A 27,076-nucleotide genomic window follows, 5' to 3' on the forward strand; every position below is an offset into this window, starting at 1 on the left:
ATTCTTCCTCTTGTTCAGATTAAGAACTTGAGGGGGGCATAGATTCAAATTGAGGAAAGAAAGTTGTAGAAGAGATGTGCTGAAATCGGCCTTTAGCCAGTGGATAGTTGATGGGAGGAATATACTTCCATCTTTTGTTGTGGAAGTTGATAGCCTAAATAAATTTAAGGTTGAGTTGGACAGGCTTTTGGAAAGAATGGAGGGATGAAATGGGAGGTTTTTTTTTTTTTTTTTTGTTTTTTTGGCTGATGCTGCATAAGCTTGCTTCCTTGCATTGTATGCCTCTACTATGGCTATACCTATTTGGATCTTAGAAAGGCTTTTGATACTGTTGCATATGGAAGACTGCTGCACTAATTGGGACAGTGTGGGCTTGCTGCTATGGATAAAGGGATGGTTGAGTGGCAGAAGACAGTGACTTGTAATCAATGGACACTGCTCTTCATGGACTAATGTTATTAGTGCAGTTCCCCAGGATTCAGTGTTGGGTCCATTGTTGTTTTCTGTATTTATAAATGATATTGATGATGGTATATCAGGCTTAATGTCCAAGTCTGCAGATGATACGAAGGTCGGCAGGGTTGTTAATGACACTAATGACAGTACGCTGTGGCAACAGGGTCTAGAAAAGTTGGGCAGATGGACTGAGAGAGGGTGGCAACTGAAGTTTAACATTTACAAATGTAAAGTACTGCATATGGAAAGCAGTAACCCCAGAGTAACGTGTGAACTGTGTGGTACTAAACTGACAGTGGTAGAGAATGAAAAGGACCTGGGGGAGAATTTTGCAGGAAAATACAAAGTTTTCTGAACGGTGCAGATGGTCACTGCAAGAGTAGCTCATGGTCTCTTGTCAATGATATACAGGAATTTTTCTAGCAGGGATAAAGTGATTATTCCCTTGTAATGCTAATAAGAGATTTACTCTTCTGAATGGTCAGGCCACATCTTGAATATTGTATACAGGTCTGGAGGCCTCATTTTAAAAAAGATGTAGAGTTGCTGGAACTAGTACAGAGAATGGAACAAAGGGTTGCTCTTAAGAAGAAAGGCTTATGCTTTGCAAATTACAGTGTCTGGAGTCTAGGCACCTGCGAGATGATCTGATTGAGGTGTATAAGGCCTTGAATGGTTTGAGCATGCTCAATGCTGATGGGGTACTTCCTCTTGCTCAGAATAATCGCTTAAGAGGGCATAAATTCAAATTGAGCAAAGACAGTTGTAGGATACATGTGTGGAAGTTTGCCTTTGGCCAGCGGGTGGTTGATTGCTGGAACAAACTTCCATCTGTCGTTGTAGAAGTTGATAGTTTAAATAGATTCAAGGCAGAACTAGACAAACATTGAGTGTTTGTTTGTTATTTGGTTTTTAGGAGCATTAACAATTAAGGCAATATTGCTCCGGGGATATGCAGTGATCATTCCCTGACCTTTCCGCATCCTTCATATTTGGTGGGCACGGGCTCGAACCCTGGTCTAATGAAGAAGTGTGTGCTATGCACTGCTGCTCATGCCCACCTGGCTATGGAGGCACCCATTTGAAGTGAGTGGATGGTGAAATCAGAAGTTTTTTTTTTTTTTTTGGCTGATACTTGCTTTCTTGCATCATGTACCTTTACAAATGCTAATAAGAGATTTACTCTTCTGAATGTAATCAATAGCTCTCCCCTGCCCTGCCACTTCCTTGTTCCAAAAAACGAATGACATCACCTAGGTAGTGACTTTGCAGTAAGATCTTTCAGATTGTCATTCCAGAGACCACTGTATGGCTTTGGGATCAAAATAATGAATCAAAGTTTCATCTATTGTCACCAACTAGCTGAAACCTTTTTTGAATCATAGGGAACTTTTTTCAAGAATTTTCTTTACACAGTTATCATTCTCTCCCTTCACTTTTTTGAATCATAGGGAACTTTTTTCAAGAATTTTCTTTACACAATTATCATTCTCTCCCTCCATTGTTCTATAATCAAATCTTTTTGTACCCATTTTGATTAAAATATTTTTATAATGTTCACCTCTTTCAATAATAAGCTGAACTTTTTCACAGGATACATTTAGTGATTTTGCTACATATTCTAACCCAATCCTACACTCTTTTGAAATCAAGTCACAATTTGCAAAGATTTCTGTGGTTGACACCATTGCAGATCATCCAACATGGGTTCATCTCTGGTGACTCTATAACCACTCTTGAATTAAGCAACCCTGTTATTGATATTACTGTGTGATAGACAATCATTGTGTCCTCCCTCCATAACATATTTGTGGATTTTTTTCTGATGCATTCCTGTCAAAAAGTTATTTCTTTACTACAGGACTCTCTTCTTTATCAAACTGGTTTCAACAGACATGACTTCTTTAAACCTGAAAAAATTATAACAATATATTCAAGATATTACCAAGATATTCAAGATAAAACATATAAATGTTTATAATTTAATAATGTCATGTTTACTTTTAACTAATAAAATACATAGTAGACCAGAACTTTTCAAATACCATTTGTACAAAAAAATCAAAAGAAAAGTGATTTAAAATACAGTTTCTTAAAAAAAAAAAAAATAATATATATATATATATATATATATACATATCATTTCTAAAAGGGTATACAATTTTTTTGCAAATGTGATGTATTGATTATTTATCATATCAACTAAAAATGTGCGAGATACAGCACAAAACAAGCCTCTAAAATGTTGAAATGCTGCTTGATCCAATTAAAAAGGCAGTATTATAAATAGAAAATAATGCTATTTTAAGACCATCAGTCTATGCATCTACTATGAAAAGAGAGCATTTTATGACTAAAAACACAGAAAGCACAATAAAACTAGAACTGAGTAGCTCAAGGACCAGCAAATAAATAGTATTTCAAACAGGCTGGGGCATAAAAAAGTGACTCTGATTTTATCGAATAAAATTATTTTATTGAATTAAAAAATTAACAATTCTCAATACATATACATACTGAGAATACATACAGACACAATGAAGAAATTAAATTAAGAATAAAGGTGTTGCTGAAGGAATATGCACTATATAATTAATAATTAACTGATAATACATTTAATTGTTTATAATTTTTAATAAATTAATAATTTGTTGCCTATGGCACATAGAGGCGTATCTCATTATTATCAACTTTTCAGGAGAAAGAAAAAAACCAATTTATTTGCGCGATAGTTTCACATTTTACTAGATGCACCGGTAATGGAGCCATGAATACTAATAAATTACATAAAGAACTATTTCCTAAAGGTTGAGGGATTAATAAGAGCCCAAAAAGTATTCATTTATTTAAGGCTTTTTACTGAAAAAAAAAAAATCTTCATTGTCAGACACGCCTCTTTGTGAGGCCCCAATTTCGGAGTTTCAGGTATGAATATATAGTTATGCTTAATTGTTTCTAATGAAGAAAGCAACTTATAAACTAAACCAGTGACTGCCCGCGACTTCGCCAGCCTGTTTTTTTCTTGTTACTTAGTTCCTTGATTACATGGCATGACGTTAAGTAGGGCTCTCTAAGGTATCTTAGTATCAAAAGTGCATCAAAGTCCTATCGAAATTGGTTTAAGAAGAAATTGAAATTCAAAAATTATAGACTGCCGGCTTGCTACAGTTTTATTATTAGTATAGATATAGATAATAATAAATTTAAAAAAGAACAAAGCTAAATCAAACTTTATTTAATGCAGTACTACTAAAAAAACAGGCTTACAATATTTACGCCAAATCGTTTCAAATGCAGTAACAATATTAAATTGAAAAAGAAACTTAGATGAAAATATTTTTCCATTAAATTTATTCATGGGACAATCTTTCATAAAACTCCTTATATTCCTGGAGCCTTACAATAAGTAAATCTTAATAAGTAAAGACTTAGTAAATCTTGATACTTAGGTTTGGAAATATAAATTTGACTTTGGTTATCTTCTTTTAAGAATTTTGTTTCTTTTTAAGGTAATGGACCTGCATGATGCATCTCTGTGACTCATTTTAAAATAATTTGTACTTGGATTTTGTTTTTGTGCTTTAAACTCGGCCTTTTCTGTCCAGTTTAGAGATGTATCGGTTTCATTATCCTTTCGAAGTGAAAGTACTTTTATCTTCCAAGAAAACTCTTTAAAACCTTAGTATTCTAATGGCTGGACGTTAGAAGGATGTGAAGGTCTTGCCATTTTCATGATAGGGTATAGCTGCGTAGGAATAAACACATCACCAGCCTTTTTTAGGGCATAGGCAATAGCACTATATGCTGAGTCGCCTTCGTTTTGTTCATGGTTGGGAGCAAAGAATTTTAATATGTTTCGTAAATTTGAGGAGTTACTAATGAAATATAACAGAGGAGAAGCAACTATGGAATTTTTATTTTGCCCTGTACATCCGTCGGCACAAAGGTTAGCTGTGTCAGCTCCCACTTCATCATATTCTTTTAAGTATAATGTGAGAGCTGTAGCAATCTCTGATGATCCACGTTTGCTCTCTGTTTCGGGCCATGTAAAGCAATAACAGTCACGGGAAGCAATATTATAAATAGTAAGGTTATATACCGAGAGCTGTCTTTTGTAAAATATTGCTCCTTCTTTGGAAATAGGCAGAAATATTACTTGCTGTAAGTCAAATGAAGCATAATTTTGAGTATTATCTTCTGAAGCTGTTTTCTTCTTTTCCTCTTTAAATTTTCAAACAACTGTTTCTTTTTCAGCAATATGACTTTCATATTTCTCTCTTAAGCAATCTTTTGTTTCTATGGAACCATCTCTGAAGGTGGTAACAAAGGCTACATTGCTCCTTTTTTGGACGATGAAATGAGAGATTCATAGATTTAAACACTGATTTGTAAATTGTTAGGTGAAATTAAGCTCTTTAATTAATATGCAGTGCTTCTTTTTTATCGACAAATCCGGATGGAAATATTCTCTTGTTGTATTAGCCCTGCAATAATGGGATTCGACTTTGGGAAATCGTCAAATGTGATTTTCTATAATCTGGCGTAATTCTGTCTCTGTCTTTCAACTTTTGTCTTCGGCCACCTTGCTCTTCTTTTTTAAGTGTACCTGATGAGTCAAGTTCTTTTAGTGCTGTCCGCATGGTTTTCTCAGAAATTGCAAGAGTATTTAAAAAAAAACTTGCTGCATACACTGCATTGCTTCCCATCGATAGCCAAATGGAATTTTAGTGACCTTTTACATCTGGAGGGTCTATTATGTACTGTTCTATACTTTGGATTTGTTTCAGTTACATGTCTAATCATAAATTCTCGCTGTAATCGAATATCTCCCATCTTATAAAACTGAGAATGTATGGCCGTTCTATTTGAATCCATGAAACAATAACATTCTCGATTCATTTTTTTGCAGAAATTAACACTGTAATATGGGCCAACTTCTTTTGTGGGCACCACTTTTTTTGTAGATGGCGATACTTATTCTTGGCCGGTATTTCGCTCTTTTCTTAGAATTAATATTTTTCTCCGACAACGTAAATTCTCGCACTGAGCCTTCAACTGGGTACTCTGCATATTGTTCCTGAACAATTTGGTTCATCTGCATTCCTGATTTTCCATGCCTTGACCACAAAGAAATGTCCTCCTCAAAATGATCCCAACAAAGTAGTATAACGCATTTAAAACAGAAACTAAATACTTCCTTCTGGCAGCAGGTCACTTCACATGATTGGGAAATGTAGGGATCGTAGTCTATATTTTCATTTTATGTAGTCAGGATCCTATGGGTCCAAAAGGTCTACGTCTTTATATAAATGCAGATCACTGATGTCAGAAGGACAATAAGTTCTTTCATCCTCATCCTTAAGAGGGTTATTCATCTCAAGGCTTCTTGATTCCATTCAGAAGAGGGCAGTTAGGTTAATTAATGATTCATCTCTAACAGAGTCTCTCCACTCACTGTCTCATAGATGTACTGTTTCTGCTGCATGCCTCTTCTACAGATACTTCCATGGGCACTGTTCTTCTGAATTGGCTTCTATAATTCCCTCTCTCTCTCTCTTTAAAAACAGTCCAAACATGTGCCGCCACAAGCCAACATCCATTTACTGTCCAACTTCAAACTCACAGAACCAACTTTTCACCTTCATCGTTTATTCATTCAACTGCCGTTTTCTGGAACAACCTTCCTTCATACATATTTCTTGAAAATTACAGTCTACAGAAGTTCAAGTCCAGTGTCAACAAATATCTTCTTTCATCTTCTCAATCTCCAACCCAAGCACAGTACTAAGTACTATAGGTTCTAATATCTCAGACACCTGCCTGAGATATTAGATAATATAATATCTCCTGCCAGGTGGGCAGGAGCAGCAGTGCGTCGCACACGCTTCTTGATTAGACCGGGGTTCGAGCCCGTGACCACCAAATACGGAGGGTGCATTAGAAAAGGTATGACGCCTAAGCAGTGGAATAATGCAACCATAGTTTTGCTGCATAAGAAAGGAGATAAATCAGAAATTGGAAATTATAGACCAATTAGCTTGTTATCCCACATCTACAAGTTGTTCACAAGGGTCATTACTAACAGATTAGAAACAATACTTGATGAGAATCACCCGAAAGAGCAAGCTGGCTTTAGGACAGGATTCTCAACTATGGATCACCTTCACATAGTATCACAGCTAATGGAGAAAGCAAATGAATATAAAACATTATTATGCCTGGAATTTGTGGATTATGAAAAGGCATTTGACTCCATACAGCATAAGGCAATGTTTCGGGCACTAGAAACAAAAGGCATAGATACCCCACATATTATGATTTTGAAGAAAATATATGAGAGTGCTACATCCTTTATTAGACTAGACAAAGACAGTAGGAAATTCAAAATCGAGAAAGGAGTTCGACAAGGAGACACAATATCTCCGAAGCTGTTTACCGCTGCCTGTGAGGAAGCTTTCAGAAGATTAGACTGGTCGCAGAAAGGAGTCGATGTGAACGGAGAGTACCTAAACCATTTATGATTTGCAGATGACATTGTGGTCATAAGCCACGATCCCAAAGAATTAGAGAAAAATCTTAATCAGTTATGCAAGGTTAGTAAGAATTTTGGACTAAAGATGAATATGGCTAAAACAAAAGTAATGATGAACAAGTATGCCACAGAAAGGGAAATAATGATTGAAGGAGCAGTAATTGAAAAGGTGGAGTCATATACTTATCTGGGACAAGTTATTAGCTGTAATAATGATAAATGGCTGGAAGTCAAGAGAAGAATAAATTTTGGATGGATAGCATTCAGGAAATATAGTCACATACTGAAGAGCAATATCCCAGTTTGTCTGAAATGTAAAATAATGAACCAATGTATACTCCCCACCATGACTTTTGGAAGTGAAACTTGGGCACTCACCAAAAGAATGGAAGAGAAGCCGAGAACTACACAGCGAAGAATGGAACGAATTATATTGGGAATCAGACTTTTAGATAAGAGAAACACCTGGATTAGGCAGCAAACTCAATTAATGGACATTCTTATCAAAACTAAAGAATTAAAATGGTCTTGGGCAGGACACATAGCTCAGAGACATGACAGATGGACAGAAGAAAACCTGGAAGACAAAGGGGGAGATGGATAGATGAAATTCATGAGTTTGTGGGTAGTAAATGGATGGCCAGTGCTCAAAACAGAGGGAACTGGAAAGTTGCTGGAGAGGCCTTCATCCTGCAGTGGATTGAAAATGGCTGATGATGATGATGATCCTCCCAAGCTATTTTGCAACATTATTTATAGCATCTCTGATGTTAAAAGATTTCCAGAATTCTTTGAGGATGGGTCATTGCCATCAACAGCATGAAAACATTGCCTAAAAGTTAGCTTATGGTATTTTTGCTTGAAGTTGGCAATGACATTTTGATATAAAGCCAAGCAGAGTGAGAAGATCTTACCCATGAGCATTGTCCAGAACTAAGGTAGCTCTTTGGCTAAGTTTTGCTCTTAAGATATCTTTACACAGCTTGTGTAAAATAATTAAATCAGTCACCAAAAATATTACTGGTGACCCATACATTTCAACTGCTCTTAAAAATTACAGGGAGATGTGCCCATTAAAGTCCTTTAATGCTCTGGGGTTTTCAGAATGATAAACTAAGAAGTGGTTTCATTTTAAAATCCTGCCAGAAGCATTTGAGCCAAGCATCACAGTAAATCCTTCTTTTGGGGTTTAATGGCTTGGTAATTTTTTCTCATCTTCCTTAATCAATCCAAAACAATCCAGTTTCATACATGTTTTCCTCCATCAAATCGCCAAAACCTGCTACACATTCACTTTTAAGCCAAATTCAAAATGTAAATTAATACTGAACGAAATCAGAATAAACATTTTTAACATAAATAACTAAATTAATGATTAGTTTGACCATAAAAAGAACAGCAGGAATTTGCCATAATTGTAATACAGTATAGTATTTCCTCTTTTTTTTTTTTTTTTTTTTCTCTCTCTCTCTACAAGTCTACTCATTCACCTTAAACAAAAGGTTAATCAAAGGTTATTTTGAATATCCCGTACAAAGAAAATGAAATAAAAAAAAAAAAAAATAGCTTTCAACATAGATAAGACACTGAACATTGAACTTTATTTTTTATTCCTTCTATTTACTGATTTAAACTTAAGTTTTTGTTTCTTCCCTCCCTGTTTATATAAAAATTAGGTCCCTATATAGAAGGTGCAAACAAATTTCATTTCAGCTGTTTGTAGCTCTGGAGAAATCTTCGAATTTACCATAGCTACATTAACCAAATTTCAATCTAATAAATTTTTTATTTTCGTTTTTTTAAATATTTTAACCTAACCTGCTTTGCATTCAGAGAGAGAGAGAGAGAGAGAGAGAGAGAGAAAGAGAGATAGAGAGATTCTACAAAAATACATACAGAATAAGAGTTCCTTAAGATATCCATTAACTTTTCTTTTGCATGCTTTTCTGCTACACGAGCTTTCAAAAGTTCTTCTTTTAATCTTTCTGCTTCTTTTGCCCTTAAAAATAAACACATTAAATTTTATGTTTGATCTCATACACCATTCATGTGCACACAACTCTCCAACTTGCTAAGCTAATAGAAGCTTAAGACCTTAACACCTTTATATTACAAATAAAAGAAGCTCATGAGCTTCAGAAGAAGCTCATGCAATAAGTCAAATAATTAAAGCATTAATTAGGAGAGTAGGAGTGTATTGTAGGCCTAATGACTCTGATGAGTATAATAAACAAATGTACAGAGAAACAGAGTGGGCAAATAAATCAGATTTGTCTTATAATGAGGATCACATATTACACATGATGAGTTATTCAAGGAGGAGAATGCCAGAAGTTCATAAAACTTTAACAGGGCAATAAATAATTTTGTAATAACAGAGAGCAAAGTGGAGGAGAAATTGAAGTTAAACTATCTACTCAATCTGTCATGCATACATCCTTAGAGTCAGGGGAGATCAGCACTGACAGGACATGTGCAAATGTATTGCCAATTCACAAAGGAGTATCAAAGGGTGACACAAATAATTATAGACCTGTTAGTTTAACTTCTGTTCTGGGGAAAAATAATGGAGTCACTGGTTAAAGAGGTTTGGTAAGGGGAAGTCTTGTCTGACCAATTAGATTGGATATTACGATGTTGTCACAAAGGAACTGAATGCAAAAAATAATTTTGATATCAAATACTTGGATTTCAGGAAAGCTTTTGATACTGTTGCACAGGGAAGACTGCTGCACAAATTGGAGTGATATGGCATTAAGGGCAAGTTACTGCAATGGATAAAGGGATGATTGAGTGGGAGACAGCAGAGAGAGTGGTTAAAAAATGACACTGCTCTACTTGGACTAAAGTTATTAGCGGAGTCCCCCAGGGTTCGGTGTTGGGCCCATTGTTGTTTTGTGTATTTATCAATGATATCGGTGAAGGTATATCAGGCTTACTTAGCATTAGCATTAATAGAGACATATGATGCAAGAAAGCAAGCTTATGCAGCATCATTAAAAAAAAAACCCCTCCAATTTCATCCCTCCAATCGTACCAAATGATTGTCCAGCCCAGTCTTAAATTTAGTTAGGCTATTAGCTTCCACAACAAAAGATGGTAGCCTGTTCCACCAATCAACTACCCACTGGCTAAAGACAAATTTCCACACATCTATTCGACAACTATCTTTCCTCAATTTGAAACTGTGCATCCTCAGGTTCTTAGTCTGAGCAAGAGGAAGAATCCCATCAGCATTCAGCTTGCTCAACCCATTCAAGGCCTTATACACCTCAATCAGAGAACCTCGTAGGTGCCTACTCTCCAGGCACTGCAATTTGCAGAACTTAAGCCTTTCTTGGTAAGAGCATCCCTTTGTTCCACTCACCAATCTTGTTGCCCTTCTTTGTACTCGTTCTAGAAACTCTACATCATTCCTAAAATGAGGCCCAAGACCTGTACACACTACTCTAGGTGTGGCCTGACCATTGCCTTGTATAACAGGATAATCACCTCCCTGTCCCTGCTAGCAAAATTCCTATATATCATTGACAAGACTCCATGACCTGCCCTGGCAGCCTGTCTGCACAGTTCAGCAAACTTCATATTTGGCTGCACAATTTCCCCCAGCTCTTTTTCGCTTTCTACTTCCATGAGTGTAATACCACCCAGGTGGTAAGTTTCTCTTCAGTTATTGCTATCCATATGCAGTACTTTGCATTTGTAAATGTAAAACTCCAGTTGCCATTTCTCAGCCCATTTTCCCAACTTATCTAGATCCAGTTGGACTAGTATACTTCGTTACTGTCGTTAACAACCCTGCCAACCTTTGTATCATCTGCAAACTTGGACACTAAACCTGATATACCTTCATCAATATCATTTATAAATATGCAAAACAACAATGGGCCCAACACTGAACCCTGGGGAACTCCCTAATAACATTTGTCCATGAGGAGCAGTGTCCATTGATTACCACTCTGTTGCCTCCCACGCCAAAGATTTCTCGTAATCTGCCTTCGCCTGCCTAACCTCCTTTGTAACTTGGTTACAGATCAACTTGTATCTATCATAGGCTTCTGTGTCATGTGTTAATTTGTATGCATCCCATGCATTTTTCTTCTCTGCCATATGTCTCATTAGTTCATCTGACATCCACTTAGGCCTAAACCTTGAACAATATTTCTTAATAGGCATGAAACTTTTAGTAGCATCCACGATTAATTCCTTGAATGCTTCCCACTTCGAATTTACTGTTGGTAACATTGTCAGTTGATCCCACTGTACAGAATTTAAAAACTGTCTGAGACCACTGTACTCACCTTTACGGAAGCAAAAACCCTTTCCTTTACCCCTGATGGTAATTATATCTTTAAGTAAATCCCACATCATTACATTGTGATCACTGCAACCTAGTGGTTCCTTTATCTGCAAATTTTTAATACACGAATGATCACTGCTGATAACCAGATAAAGAGTATTACCCTCTCTGGTTGCCTCTTGAACATGCTGCTGCAGAAAACAATCATCCAATAAATCCACAAAAGTCTTACTCGTGTTTGAGTGACCTACCCACAAGTTCCAGTCAGTATCTGGGAAGTTAAAATCCCCCATTATAAGACATTCTGATTTACTAGCCCACTATATTTCTCTGTTCAACTGTTCTTTGTACTCATTCGAGTCATTATGGCTAGAACACACTCCTACTCTTATTTTTGCTTTCACAGTGCTCATTTCACACCAAACTGACTGAACAGTGCACTGTTCATCTATATCAACTGGATGCACTTCTTTTGATTTTATGTTTTTCTTAATTAACAGCATAACACCTCCTTCCTTCCTATCCTGTCTATCCTTTCTGTACACATTGTACTCCCCAAATTTCAGTTCTGCATTCCTTATATCTGTGTGACACCATGTCTCTGCTATCCCAACAATATCTACCTTTGATGTCTTGACCAACACTTCAAATTCATCAAATTTATTTACTATACTTCTAGCATACATGCTTCTATTCATATTCCTACTTACCCTAATACATCCCATATACCTAGCTATTTCACGATGACTGCCATCTGTCCCTGACACCCCTCGCGCCAGGTTGCTACTTATTCTAATAGAAGTTGTGCAAGAATCACCTTCACCTCTGCCTGCGGCTACTGTTAAACTATCAGTCCTTGTATCCCCCAAGCTAGCAGTTTTCTGACCCACCTAACACTACCTCGATAGCAACAGCAAATATTCTTGCACCCTTTCTATTTAGGCGTATCCCATGTAGAAGCAGTCTCTCCTGTTAACAAGCACAGACCACGCTGAAAAAAATTCTACCCCTTGAGCCTTGCACATTCCCTCCAGAGCTGAAGTGATTGACAAGGCTGTCGTCATGTATTCCCTCCTATTGTGTCTGAGCAGAATTGCAGACACTTTCAAATTTAACCCTGACTCACGACTTTTTTGCAACATTGACCTATACTTGTTAAGTAAATCTGCAGATCTCCTACTCTTAATGTCAATATATAAGCTGCTCTGTAACCAAGTCACAAAGGAGGTTATGCTTGCAAAGGCAGATTATGAGAAATCTTTGGTAAAGGATGCAAAGAAAAACAGCAAAGAGTTCTTTACTTATATAAACTCTAGAAGGAAGGGAATGAATCAGATTGGTTCACGATATTGATGGTTCAAGTGTTGATGATGCTGCTCATGTAGCTAACAAACTAAATGAGTATTTTGCATCTACATTCAGATATGAGGAGTTATTCCGGTAGGGGAATACTCCTACCGGAATGTATTAAACTCTGGCAGTGAGCTAGCATTAGCATTAGTAGAGGCATTTGATGCAAGAAAGCAAGCTTATGCAGCATCAGCCAAAAAAAAAAAAAAAAAAAAAAAACCCACTTCCACTTCACCCCTCTGTTCGTTCAAAATACCTGTCCAGCTGAGCCTTAAACTTATTTAGGCTATCAACCTCCACCACAAGGGATGGAAGTCTGTTCCACCAACCAACCACCCGCTGGCTAAAGGCAAATTTCCGCACGTCTATCCTACATCTGTCTTTCCTCAATTTGAATTTATGCCCTCTCAGGTGATTTTTCTGAGCTAGAGGAAGAATCCCATCAGCATTGAGCATGCTTAAACCATTCAAGGCTTTATACACCTCTATCAGATCACCTCGCTGGTGCCTAGTCTCCAGACACTGTAATTTGCAAAACTTAAGCCTTTCTTCGTAAGAGCACCCCTTTGTTCCATTCACTAATCTTGTTGCCCTTCTCTGTACTCGTTCCAGCAGCTCTACATCCTTCTTGAAATGAGGCCTCCAGACCTGTATACAGTACTCTAGGTGTGGCCTGACCATTGCCTTATACAATGGAATAATCACCTCCTTATCCCTGCTGGAAAAATTCCTGTATATCATTGACAATACTCCATGAGCTACTTTTGCAGCCTATCTGCACTGTCAGAGAACTTCATATCTGCCTGCACAACCACCCCCAATTCCCTTTCATTCTCTACCACTGTCAGTGTAGCACCACAGAGTTGATACTTTGCTCTGGGGGTTGCTGTTTCCCATGTGTAGTACTTTACATTTGTCAATGTTAAACTTCATTTGCCACCTCTCAGCCCATCTGCTCAACCTTTCCAGATCCTGTTGCAGCAGCATAGTGTCAGTAGTGTCCTTGACAACCCTGCCAACCTTTGTATCGTCTGCAAACTTGGACATTAAGCTTGATATACCATCATCAATATCATTTATAAATACAGAAAACAATAATGGACCCAACACTGAGCCCTGAGGGACTCCACTAATAACATTAGTCCACAATGAGCAGTGTCCATTGATTACCACTCTCTGTCTTCTCCCTCTCAACCACCCCTTTATCCATAGCAGCAATTTGCCTCAAATGTCACACTGCTCCAATTTGTGTAGCAGTCTTCCATGTGCAACAGTATCAAAAGCCTTTCTAAGATCCAAGTATATAATATCAAAGTTATTCCCTGCATCCAGTTCTTTTGTGATTGCATCATAGTATCCAATCAAGTTGGTCAGGCAAGACCTCATCTTAACAAAACCATGCTGTGTCTGAGCTATAACTGAAGTCTTGTCTAAATGATCCTGCAGTGCTTCTTTAACCAGTGCCTCCATTAATTTTCCTGGAACAGAAGTTAAGCTCACAGGTCTATAATTACTTGTGTCAGCCTTTGATCCTCCTTTGTGAATTGGGGTCACATTTGCACATTTCCAGTCTATGGGTACCTCCCCTGAGTCCAAGGAAGCTCTCATAATTATGGCTAAGGGTTTGCTTACTTCCTTTGCTGCCTCCTTTAATATAACTGAATAGATCTCATCCACCCCGGGTGCTTTTCTTGTGTTTATCTTCAACAGTTTCTCCTCCACTTTACTCCCAGTTATTTCAAGATTCTGTAGCTTACTGCTAGAGTTGAATACACCTCTGGCATTCCCCTTGCTGAATAACTCCTCATGTGTGAATGTCGATTCAAAATATTCATTTAGTTTGTTAGCTACCTGAGCAGGATCATCAACAGTTGACCCATCAATATCAAGTGGACCAATCGGATTCATCCCCTTCCTTCTAGAGTTTACATAAGTAAAGAACTCTTTGCTGTTTTTCTTTGCATCCCTTGCCAAGGATTTCTCGTAATCTGCCTTCGCCTGCCTAACCTCCTTTGCAACTTGTTTGCATATCAACTTGTATCTATCATAGGCTTCTGTGTCATGTGTTAATTTGTAAGTATCCCATGCATTTTTCTTCTCTGCCATATGCCTCATTAGTTCATCTGACATCCATTTTGGCCTAAACCTTGAAAAATATTTCTTAGTTGGTATGTAAAGCCTAGTAGCTTCCAAGATAAGTTCTTTGAATGCTTCCCATTTTGAATTTGCTGTTGGTAACATCATCAGTTGGTCCCACTGTATAGAATTTAAATACTGTCTCAGTCCATCATAGTCGCCTTTACAGAAGCAATAACCCTTCCCTTTACCCCTAATGGTAGTTACCTCTTTGAGTAAATCCCACTTCAGCACACTGTGATCACTGCCCAGCGATGGCGACTGGCTTCACTTCCTTGGTTTTTATGTGTTTCTTAGCTAGATGATTTTGTAACAACTTCGAGTAAAGTGGAGGAGAAATTGTTGAAGTTAAACATAAGAAAGGTACCTGGGGTGGATGGGATCTATCCAGTTATATTAAAGGAGACGGCAAAGCAACTAAGCAAACCTTTAGCCTTAATTATGAGAGCATTCTTGGACTCAGGATTGGTCCCTACGGACTGGAGAATTGCAAATGTGACCCCAATCCAAAACAAGGATCAGAGAAAGACACAAGTAATTACGGACCTGTTAGTTTAACTTCTGTTCCAGGGAAATTAATGGAGGCACTGGTTAAAGAAGCACTGCAGTATCATCTAGACAAGACTTCAGTTATAGCTCAGACACAGCTTGGGTTTTTTAAGGCAAAGTCTTGTCCGACCAATATGAATGGATATGATGTTGTCACAAAGGAACTGGATGCAAAGAATAATATTGATATTATATATTAGGATCTTAGAAAGGCTTTTGATAATGTTGCACGTGGAAGACTGCTGCACAAATTGGAGTAGTGTGGCATTGAAGCAAATTACTGGTATGGATAAAGGGATGGTTGAGTGGGAGAAGAAAGAGAGTGGTAGTCAATGGACACTGCTCTTTGTGGACTAAGTCATTATTGGAGTCCTCCAGTGTTCCAACACTGGATCCAACAATGGATCTATTGTTGTTTTCTGTACAGTCAGTGCTCATATAACACGTGTTTACATTACACAAATTCGATCATACACGCTTTATAAATAGGGGAATGATATCGTATATAACACGAACCGAATTCACTTATGCACGATTCGCGTTTGTGTTTACAAGAAATGGCAGTCAAACGTGGAATCACCGCAACTGAATGGAACACGATAGGAATGAAGAGAAGATTTTGAAAATGTATTTGTTTTTTATATCAGTGAAGGGAAAACAAATTTCACCATAATAACGTAAAAATCCACACAATTTCAGCTATTGGTATTATTGCAAATGCAATTAGATCGAGTTTACTACCAGTTAATAACAGATTCCATTAGCAGAAATGCAACTGGAAACTGTTTTTATTGTTTTATGGTAGTAACCTCCAGAAATGTGCTTTAGTAAAATGTGAGCTTATGAAGTGTTCATAGTGTGTCTCTGCCTTTACGGTGTTGTTTATTCAGTTGCTACATGCACACAGCTTAGTTTATGTGTATCAAGCGTGCCTCCTCATTTTGTAATTGTACTTTATTCCCTAAAAATTAGTAAAATATTTAAAAGGTGTGAAAAGGAAGCGCCATTGTGAAGACACTACAGATTCAGAGAGACAAAGAAAATCAATATCAATAAACAGAGGCGGACTGAGTCAAAAATTCTTACCCGGAAAAATTTGTAGTTACTGGCCATAAGCCTTACCCGGTAAGGCTTACGGCCAGTCCACCTCTATTGATAGAGAAAAAATATGAAATTTTGAAACGCTTTGAGTGCAATAAAGATGGCGATATTGCACGTGCTACAGGCCTAAATGAGGCAACGGAGAGAATTACAAAAAATGCAGAGAAAATAAAAACAACTTTCATAGCAGGAACAACTCAAAGTGTAATTAAACATCCATTAGATTAAGACAAAGAACTGGAAGAAATGGAATGGCTGTCATCTGTTAGGATAGAAAATCAAACAAAAACAGAAGTTTGCTTATGATAGAAACAAAAGCTTAGCAATATTTTATTACGTAATAAAATACTTACGTATTTTATTATTGTAATAAAATATAAATTATTTAAAATAAAATATAAATTATTGTAATAAAATACTTACGTATTTTATTACAATAATTTATTGTGTTTCGTAATGTTTTGGTTACAAATGTGTGTTCAATCTTGGGTGGTCGGCACCTAACACTATTTTTCCCATAGTGCCTGTTGTTTATATTGCACGATTTTGCATTGCACGAGGGTTTCCTAGGAACACAACTATCGTACTATATGAGGACTGATTGTATTTATTAATGATATTGATGATGGTATATCAGGCTTAATGTCTATGTTTGCAGATGATAAGAAGGTTGGTAGGGTTGTTAATGACAGTACGCTACTGCAACAGGATCTAGAAAAGTTGAGCAGATAGGCTGAGAGGTGGCAAGTGAAGTTTAACATTGACAAATGTAAAGTACTGCATATGGGAAGCAGTAACCTCAGAGTAATGTAACAGCTGTGTGGTACTATAATTATGATTGTAGAGAACTGAAAGGACCAGGGGTAATTGTGCAGTCAGATATGAAGTTTTCTGAGCAGTGCAGACGGTCTGCAAGAGTAGCTCATGGTGTTTTTTCAATGATATATAGGAAGTTTTCTAGCAGGGATAAGGAGGTGATTATCCTCCTCTATAAGGCAATGGTCAGGCCAAATCTTGAGAACTGTATACAGGTCTGGAGGCCCCATTTTAAGAAGGATGTAGAGCTGCCGGAATGAGTACAGAGAAGGGCAACAAGATTAGTGAATGGAAGAAAGGGTTGCTCTTATGAAGAAAGGCTTAAGTTTTGCAAATTACAGTGTCTGAAGACTAAGCACCTGCAAGGTGATCTGATTGAGTTGTAAAATGCCTTAAATGGTTTGAGCATGCTCAATGCTGATCGGATCTCCTGCTCAGAATAATCGCCTTAGGGTATAAATTTGAATTTAGGAAAAACAGTTGTAGGATAGATGTGTGGAAGTTTTGCCTTTAGCCAGCAGGTGGTTGATTGCTGGAACAAACTTCCATCTGTCACTGTAGAAGTTGATAGCTTAAACAGATTCAAGGTAGAACTAGCCAAACATTTTGAGCGAGTAGATGGGTGAAATGAGAAGAGTTTTCTTTCTTTTTTTTGGCTGATGCCGTATAAGCTTGCTTTCTTGCATCATATGCCTTTACTAATGATAATTAAGGCAGTATGTTAAAATTAAGGAAGCCTATTGTGAACATTACTAACAACATATTTAGCATTAGCATTAGTAGAGGCATATGATGCAAGAAAGCAAGCTTATTCAGCATCAGCCAAAAAAAAAAAAAAAACCCCACTCCCATTTCACCCATCTGTTCGTTCCAAATACCTGTCCAGTTGAGCTTTAAATTTGTTTAGGCTATCAACTTCTACAACAAGTGATGGAAGTCGGTTCCACCAGCCAACCACCCGCTGGCAAAAAAGGCAAATTTCCGCACATCTATCCGACATCCGTCCTTCCTCAAATTGAATTTATGCCCTCTGAGGTGATTATTCTGAGCAAGAGGAAGAATCCCATTGGCATTGAGCATGCTCAAACCATTCAAAGCCTTATACACCTCTATCAGATCACCTCGCCGGTGCCTAGTCTCCAGACTCTGTAATTTGCAAAACTTAAGCCTTTCTTCCTAAGAGCATCCCTTTGTTCCATTCACTAATCTTGTTGCCCTTCTCTGTACCCATTCCAGCAGTTCTACATCCTTCTTGAAATGAGGCCTCTAGACCTGTATACAGTACTCAAGATGTGGCCTAACCATTGCCTTATACAAGGGAATAATCACCTCCTTATACCTGCTAGAAAAATTCCTGTATATCATTGACAACACACCATGAGCTACTCTTGCAGCTCGTCTGCACTGCTCAGAGAACTTCATATCTGCCTGCAAAATTACCCCCAGGTCCTTTTCATTCTCCACCACTGTCAGTGTAGTACTGCAGAGTTGATACGTTGCTCTGGGGTTACTGTTTCCCATATGTAGTACTTTACATTTGTCAATGTTAAACTTCATTTGCCACCTCTCAGCCCATCTGTTCAACCTTTCCAGATCCTGTTGCAGCAGCATAGCGTCAGTAGTGTCCTTAACGACCCTGCCAACCTTTGTATCATCTGCAAACTTGGACATTAAACTTGATATCCCATCATCAATATCATTCATAAACACCGAAAACAACAACGGACCCAACACTGAACCTTGAGGAACTCCACTAATAACATTAGTCCACGATGAGCAGTGTCCATTGATTACCACTCTCTGTCTTCTGCCACTCAACCAACCCCTTATCCATAGCAGCAATTTGCCTCCAATGCCACACTGCTCCAATCTGTGCAGCAGTCTTCCATGTGCAACAGTATCAAAAGCCTTTCTAAGATCCAAATATATAATATCAAAGTTATTCCCTGCATCCAGTTCTTTTGTGACTACATCATAGTATCCAATCAAATTGGTCAGGCAAGACCTGCCCTTAACAAAACCATGCTGCGTCTGAGCTATAACTGAATTCTTGTCTAGATGATCCTGCAGTGCTTCTTTAACCAGTGCCTCCATTAATTTACCTGGAACAGAAGTTAAACTAACAGGTCTATAATTACTTGTGTCAGCCTTTGATCCTCCTTTGTGAATTGGGGTTACATTTGCACATCTCCAGTCTATGGGTACCTCCCCTGAGTCCAAAGAAGCTCTCATAATTATGGCTAGGGGTTTGCATACTTCCTTTGCTGCATCCTTTAATATAACTGGATAGATCCCATCCACCCCAGGTGCCTTTTTTATGTTTATCCTCAACAATCTCTCCTCCACTTTCCTCTCAGTTATTACAAAATCATCCAGCTCACTGCCAATGTTTACTTTACCTACATCATTCTCCTTCCTGAATAACTCCTCATGCGTGAATGTAGATGCAAAATACTCGTTTAGATTGTTAGCCACCTGAGCAGGATCCTCAACTATTGAACCATCAATATCCAGTGGACCAATCTGATTCATCCCTTTCCTTCTCGAGTTCAAATATGTAAAGAACTCTTTTCTGTTTTTCTTTGCATCCTTTGCCAAGGATTTTTCGTAGTCTGCCTTTGCCTACCTAATCTCCTTTGTGACTTGGTTACAGACCAACTTATATCTATCATAGGCTTCCATGTCACCCATTAATTTGTACGTATCCCATGCATTTTTCTTCTCTGCCACATGTCTCATTAATTCATCTGACAACCATTTAGGCCTAAACCTTGAACAATATTTCTTAGTTGGTATGTAAAGCCTGGTAGCCTCCAAGATTAGTTTCTTGAATGCTTCCCATTTTGAGTTTGCTGTTGGTAACATCATCAGTTGGTCCCACTGTATAGAATTTAAATACTGTCTTAGACCATCTTAGTCGCCTTTACGAAAACAAAAACCCTTCCCTTTACCTCTGATGGTAGTTACCTCCTTGAGTAAATCCCACTTCAACACACTGTGATCACTGCCACCTAGTGGTTCATTTATCTGCAGATTCTTAATGCATGAAGAATCACTACTGATAATCAGATCAAGAGTATTGCTCCCTCTTGTTGCCTCACGAACATGCTGATGTAGAAAACAATCATCCAATAAATCCACAAAAGCCTTGCTAGTGTGCGAGTGACCAATCCACAAATTCCAGTCAATATCTGGGAAATTAAAATCCCCCATTATAAGACTCTCTGATTTACTGGCCCACTCTATTTCCCTGTACAATATCTTATTATACTCATCAGAGTCATTAGGCCTATAGCACACTCCTACTCTCAATTTTGATTTCCCTATGCTTATGTCACACCAGACTGACTCGACACTGCCCTGTCCATCGATGTCGACTGGCTTCACTTCCTTGGACTTTATGTGTTTCTTAATTAATAGCATAACCCCTCCTCCCCTCCTGTCCTGTCTATCCTTTCTATACACATTGTATTCATTGTATTCCCCAAATTCCAGTTCCGCATTACTTATATCTCTGTGACACCACGTCTCTGATATCCCAATAATACCTGCCTTTGATGTTTTGAGCAATACCTCAAATTCATCAAATTTATTTACCAAACTCCTAGCATTGGTGTACACGCAGGTATACATGCACCTGTTTCTATTCTTAGCTACCCTAACACAACCCATGTGTTTACTTGTACCGCAATGACTACCAGCAGTCTCTGAAATATCCTGCATCTTGTTTTCCATATGGCTTACAATGTATAATACTGTATGTATGTTTAACTTACTTTGTTTGATAGGACACACATTCATTTTTGATTTAGAGCAAGTTCTAATTAGTACAAAATAATAGGACTAAAAACAAATTTCAGAACTAAAATCTTGTAAAAACTCATTGTACAAACTGAAAATAATAATATAACAAAAATTAATAATAAAATATATGATAAATCTTTTAAAAAGTAATAACTAACTAGTAAAACTGTAAAATATGGTAAAAAGGTATAAACTATTAAAGACTACTATAGTTCCTCATGTGGTTTTTCTGAATATAATATTCCATGAATACTTTCTTATAATACTCCATGAATAACTATTCAAACTTGCTAGTATGGAATTACCTAATGACAACTGTATCCATGCTGTTGCAATCTCACCTGAAAAAGGAGCCATCTTGTTCTCAATCTATTATGCATACTTAAAATCTGAATTTAACTCAAACTTTCTGGTACAAAATTGGGGTTCTAGATTTAAAGGCAAAGGTTGCACATTTCCTATAATACGGACTCAATTGCAGCAAACTTCTGTGGCTGTGTAACAGATTATACATAAAAATTAAAATATTATTTTAAATATAAATAAATCGATCCATGGAGCTAGGAAACCATTTCCCACATTACACATCCATCCTTTTTCAAGTTCTTCCTTAAATTTATTCAAACTACCGATTGCCACAACACCAGACGGACGTTTGTTCCAGCAATCAACTAGCTAAAGGCAAATTTCTGCACATTTAACCTGCATCATCTTTCCTCAATTTAAATTTATGTTCCCTCATGTGTGTGCTGTCTGAGCAAGATGCCATCAGCATTTAGTTTACTTAGCCCATTCAAAGCCTTAAACAACTCAATCAGATCTCCTTGTAGATGCCTATCTCTAGATGCTGGAGTTTTGCAAACAAACTTCTTTTGGTAAGAATGTCCCTTTTGTTTCTCCTCACTAATCATTGTGTTGCCCATCCCTGCAACTGTTTCAAAATATCCACAATATTCTTGAAATGAGGCATCCAGAATTGCATGTAGTACTCCCGATGTGCCCTAATCACTGCTTTATACAGAGATATAATCTCTGTATAAAGGATGTCCCTTTCATTCCTCCTCACTAATCATTGTGTTGCCCATCTCTGCAACTGTTTCAAAACATCCACATTATTCCTGAAATGAGGCATCCAGAACTGCTTGTAATACTCACGTTGTGCCCTAATCACTGCTTTATACAGAGATATAATCACCTCCTTATCCTTGCCAGTAAAATTCCATGAGTTGTCCCAGAAGTCTGTCTGTACTCTGCAACCCATATTCAGTACCTTGCATTTGTCAATGTTAAACTTCAATTGCCACTTCTCAGCCCATCTGCCTAATTTTTCTAGACTGTTCCAGTAGAAAAATTCAGGGACCTGTCATAAGGAAAGAACCAATCAATGAAATGTAGAAGAATTAAAAGGAAAAGCAAAAAGCTTGGGACTGGAGCAAAAGGACAGGATAGGGGGGAGATCCTCCAGCACAAAAAGCCCCAAATGCTGAGCACTCAGATTCTCCTGGTCATAATTTTAATAGTGAAATTCAGCCTTCTTTCATGTATTAATGTTGAAAGACTGGTTAAATTTAATTTATCTCTCCATAGCAGTACGCAAGACCAATGGTACTGGCCATCTGTGTTGTGTACTGCTGTATGGTGGGAGATGAACATTTCCCATTTAAGGCTTCCTAGGAGAGAAGGACATCTGTTCATCATAGAAGAAGAAAATTATAAAGCCTTAACAACCTTCACACCAAAAGTATTTGAAATGTGCAGAACTATCCAAAGAAAACTAATTCAGCCCCCCAGCAATTAAGCAATAATCAATAGTTAAAATTGCCCATATCTCCCACCACACCCAGAAGATGACTTAAAAACAGTCAGAATAGCAGTATTCTGCACCCTGACAGAAACATGACATGGCAAAACCGGACTGACCTGCGTACTTCTCCCCCAGGATTACCCTGCCATGTGTAGGAACTGGGGACCCACACCAAATAAGTAAACATGTAGAGGAGGGAGATGTACAGGCAGCCAGGGAAGCAGCTTAGCTGTAAAATATCAGTAAGCTAGTAGCAAGGAGATGCAATGCAGAATGAATGAATTGGCTGGGCACTGAGTAAAACAGTAAATTAGGAATTATGGTAAAAGGGAATAAATATCAGTTTTGGTAAAAGAAAGTGCCTCGACCGTTAACATGGAGGAAAGCCATTATCGTACCGATCCACAAGAAAGGTGATAACCGGGACTGCAAGAACTACCGTGGCATCAGCCTCCTTTCCATCATCGGAAAGGTCTTTATGAAGATCATCCAGTCAAGACTGCAAAAACATCGCGAGCAAACCAGTCGAGAAGAGCAGGCAGGATTTAGACCCGGGCGAGGATGCTGTGATCAAATCTTTGCCATTCGTCAGCTGATGGAGGAGAGGATCCGGTGTGGACAGCGAACCGTCATTGTTTTCATTGACTTTAAGTCTGCTTTCGACTGTGTCCACTGGCCTGCCTTATGGAAACTACTAGAGGTTGAACATGTACCTCGAAAAGTCATCACACTCCTCCAAACTGCATACAACGGTTTAACCAGCCAGGTGCGCATCCAGAATGATTTATCTGAGGAATTTACCATCCAAACTGGAGTCCGCCAAGGGGATGTAGCCTCCCCGTTGCTTTTCAACATCGTGGTCGACGCCATTATGAGGCAAGCATTCAGAAACAGACAGGGCATACAATATGACAAGGATCACTATGTGACTGACCTGATGTTTGCTGATGATAGTGCTATCCTTGCCGGTAACGACACTGAAGCCACGGACATCCTCTACGACATTGCCCGCATTGCCCGGCCATACGGTTTGAAGATCAATGCTGGTAAGACAAAGGCCCTGACAACAGATGGGTCGCAAGCCACCATCTATCTCAAAGGCGTCCAGATCGAGCAAGTGCAGGACTTTAAATACCTTGGGTCGCTGGTCCAGGAGAAGAAAGTTGCATCCACCATGGAAATCCACAGCAGAATTGGACAGGCGGCCACTGCGTTCGCCTCGCTCAAATGGTGTCTGTGGAAGAGGACCAACATTTCCACAAAGACTAAAATCCGACTCTTCCGGACTTTGATCCTGCCCATTCTTCTTTACGGATCGGAAACATGGATTTGTCTCAAGTTAGATTTGAACAAACTTGAGGTATTCCAAATGCGATGCCTGCGGCAGATCTTGGGCATCTCTCTTCGCGACCGCATCACTAATGATACCATCCGCGCCAGATGCCAACAGCAACCAACCATTGCCGACCAAATCCAGAAGCGAAGGCTCAGATGGTTTAGCCACGTATGTAGAATGGGCACGAACACAATACCATCCACACTCCTTTGGAGACAACGACCCACCCAATGGAGCATCCAACGGACCGCGCCTAGGAAAACGTGGGCCAAGCAAGTGGAAGATGACTTGAAGAGCCGACGTCTCGACCTTAACCAGGCCAGGACTGAAGCCATGGATCGTAAGGTATGGAAGAACATCACAGAGCAAGTCCGAAACCCTGCGGCACCTACAGCAGCATACTGGTTGCGTGGCCAACCGCCTCCCCCAGCTGCCAGCTAAGGACCAAAGAAGAAGAAGAAGAAAAGAAAGCGTGACCCCAGCATGGCCAAGTACAACTTACAGTTGTAACTAGCCAAAAGAATACAAAGTTAATAATAATTTACATTACTTTATATATACTAATAAACATTTACTAACACCACAAACACTATCACTGCATTCTCCCATGGCCTGCAAAAAACTTGTGGCTAGACCTTCAGCACATACTGAAGAATAACAGTAAGCTTAGGTGCCCAGAGGGTGCAGTGCAGAAAGCAAGAGTCGAATAAATCAGATGAAAGCCAGAAGAATGAATGAGAGTGTGTGGGTGAGAAAAAGAACACAAACCATAAATGTTAAGTACACGCTATTTAAATTTTTATCACACACAATTGCATCCCACCCCCTGGTGTGTGAGAAAAAAGATTAACGAGTAAGCAAAAAAAAAAATAAAATAAAATAAATAAATATATATATATATATAGTAAACCCCCACTATTTGCAGGGGTTACGTTCTTGAGCAATGGTGCAGATAGTAATAAAAGGGTTCCGTTCCAAAATATGAAATATATAAGAAAAACTAGTCTAAAATTTTGTCTATTTATGTATTATATGATGTTTAGCAATGCAGTGATGACAGGAAAGGTTAAATGCCTTTGTACTCAACTCTTTAGTAAAATGTGTTGTTAATTTTTTTGCATCCAGTGTTCTCTGTCAGTGTGTATCCATTTCTTGAATTCAATATCTTCTGGTTCATTGTTTTCAAAAAATATTCTCTAGAAACTTTTTTAATTCAACTATTCCTGGACATTTTTCACACTGATGAAGCATACAATCTTTTGACTCCAAATCACAGACTGTTTTACCAATGAGAACCTTGTAATCACATTCAACAGGACTTGCTGCTAGCATTAACTTGACATTTTGGTGGATTGTGAATAAACATACAGAATGTATTCCTAGTGCACCAACTGTGACACACCACTTGGTTCGAAGTTCACAAAATTTAGAAAATCCAATGTCAGATCCATTTCTATCTCGATAAGTTATAAACATTTCCTTCAAGTTGCTGAGTAGTAGTCGCTTTTGCATTTTTATTCCATCTGCATTTCTAATGGAAATGTAATCTATCTTTCCAGGGCATATCTGACTAAATTCATCATCTTCAAAAAATTCCATCACATTTTGTTTTACTTCCTCAGAAAGTTTTTTTTCCTTGCTTTTTCCAGGTGTGGCCATGATTCCTTCTTCTGCTTTAAGTTTTCTAGTTTTCTTGACCATTCCTTCTGAGACACTAAACACTTCCATTGTTTTCTTCATGGATGGTTGGTTGGTTGTTTTGGTTTTATTGGCGCATCAGCTACTAAGGCTATAATGCGAGTTTGAGCACGAGAGTTTCCTGTGCGGACGTGCCTTTCTGCCGCTACTGGAACAGAGAAGTTTTTTCTGATTTATATTCTGCTTTATTAGTTTAAATTGACATATTAACTTATTTCTAGAGTAGCTTTATATTCCTATTTACGGTACTTAAAGTTAAAGTAACTTAGATAGAGATTTGTAGGTATTACTTAGTATCGGAAAGGGTATCAAATACACAAGTTTACCGTTCATAGACAGCCGCCATAGTTACGTGAAAATTAATCAGTAAATCTATTAATCTTGTCGAACTTCATTGGCAATTAAATTGTTCTTTTAACTATATATATATAACGACTTAGAGTACAAATGTAACAAATAATTAATACATACTTGATACTCGTTCGTGAATTCCCGCCATTTTTACACGATAGCATAAGCTTAGTGTAGTATAGTGCATAATATAATATTGTCAATTATTCAGTAAATCTATTAATCTTGATAAACTTTATTGTCAATTAAATTGTATTTTTAACTCTATAAATATATATAACGACTTAATCGTAACAAATAATTAATACATAACTATAGTGGTACACGTGATACGGAAGTTGTATAAAGGGAACACTAGATACCGAAAAAAAAAAAAAAAAAAAAAACAATATATATATCCATATATATATATATATATATATATATATATATAATATAACTTAAGGATTTAATTTTTGTTTTAAATTTTATTGAATTACATTGGAATCATGACTCTAACCAGAGCAGCAAAGCAAAAGGCTCAAGCTAATGGGAGTGCTGTGGTTCAGGGGAGAACTGAGGGGGCCAGTTGCCCTCTGAATCACAGTCTATTAAAATGCACTGTTTGCTTGATGTTTGCGGAGCAGTTGGGTACGGGACATGATACTGCCAAGGGGGATGTCTTTGTGTGTGCACGATGTAAGGAGTGCAAGGAAATCAGGCGACAACTCAGCGTTGTTATGGGCCTTTATGAGAGCTTGAAGGACAGGGTGGATGCCCTCGAAGGAAATAAATTGAGGGGCCCATCAAGCTCTCAGCTGCCCACATCAACGCCAGAGCTTGCACTTGGTCATCAGGCAACAC

The 27,076-nt window shown here is 38.0% G+C and overlaps 1 protein-coding gene across 2 annotated transcripts in view; it reads right to left on the reverse strand.

The window, feature by feature from the left end:
- The window catches only part of Mer (ezrin/radixin/moesin family protein merlin), a 514,590-nt gene that overhangs the window by 75,656 nt on the left and 411,858 nt on the right, over window positions 1-27,076 (reverse strand). For both annotated transcript variants that reach the window (XM_090373044.1, XM_090373043.1), the window contains one exon: window positions 8,885-8,987. In XM_090373044.1, the coding sequence (XP_090229170.1) occupies window positions 8,885-8,987 (103 nt within the window). The remainder of the gene's footprint in view (window positions 1-8,884; window positions 8,988-27,076) is intronic.

The sequence above is a fragment of the Mastigoproctus giganteus genome, chromosome 5 (assembly GCF_048544385.1).
Source record: "Mastigoproctus giganteus isolate SK-2022 chromosome 5, ASM4854438v1, whole genome shotgun sequence".
NCBI classification, from domain to species: domain Eukaryota; kingdom Metazoa; phylum Arthropoda; class Arachnida; order Uropygi; family Thelyphonidae; genus Mastigoproctus; species Mastigoproctus giganteus.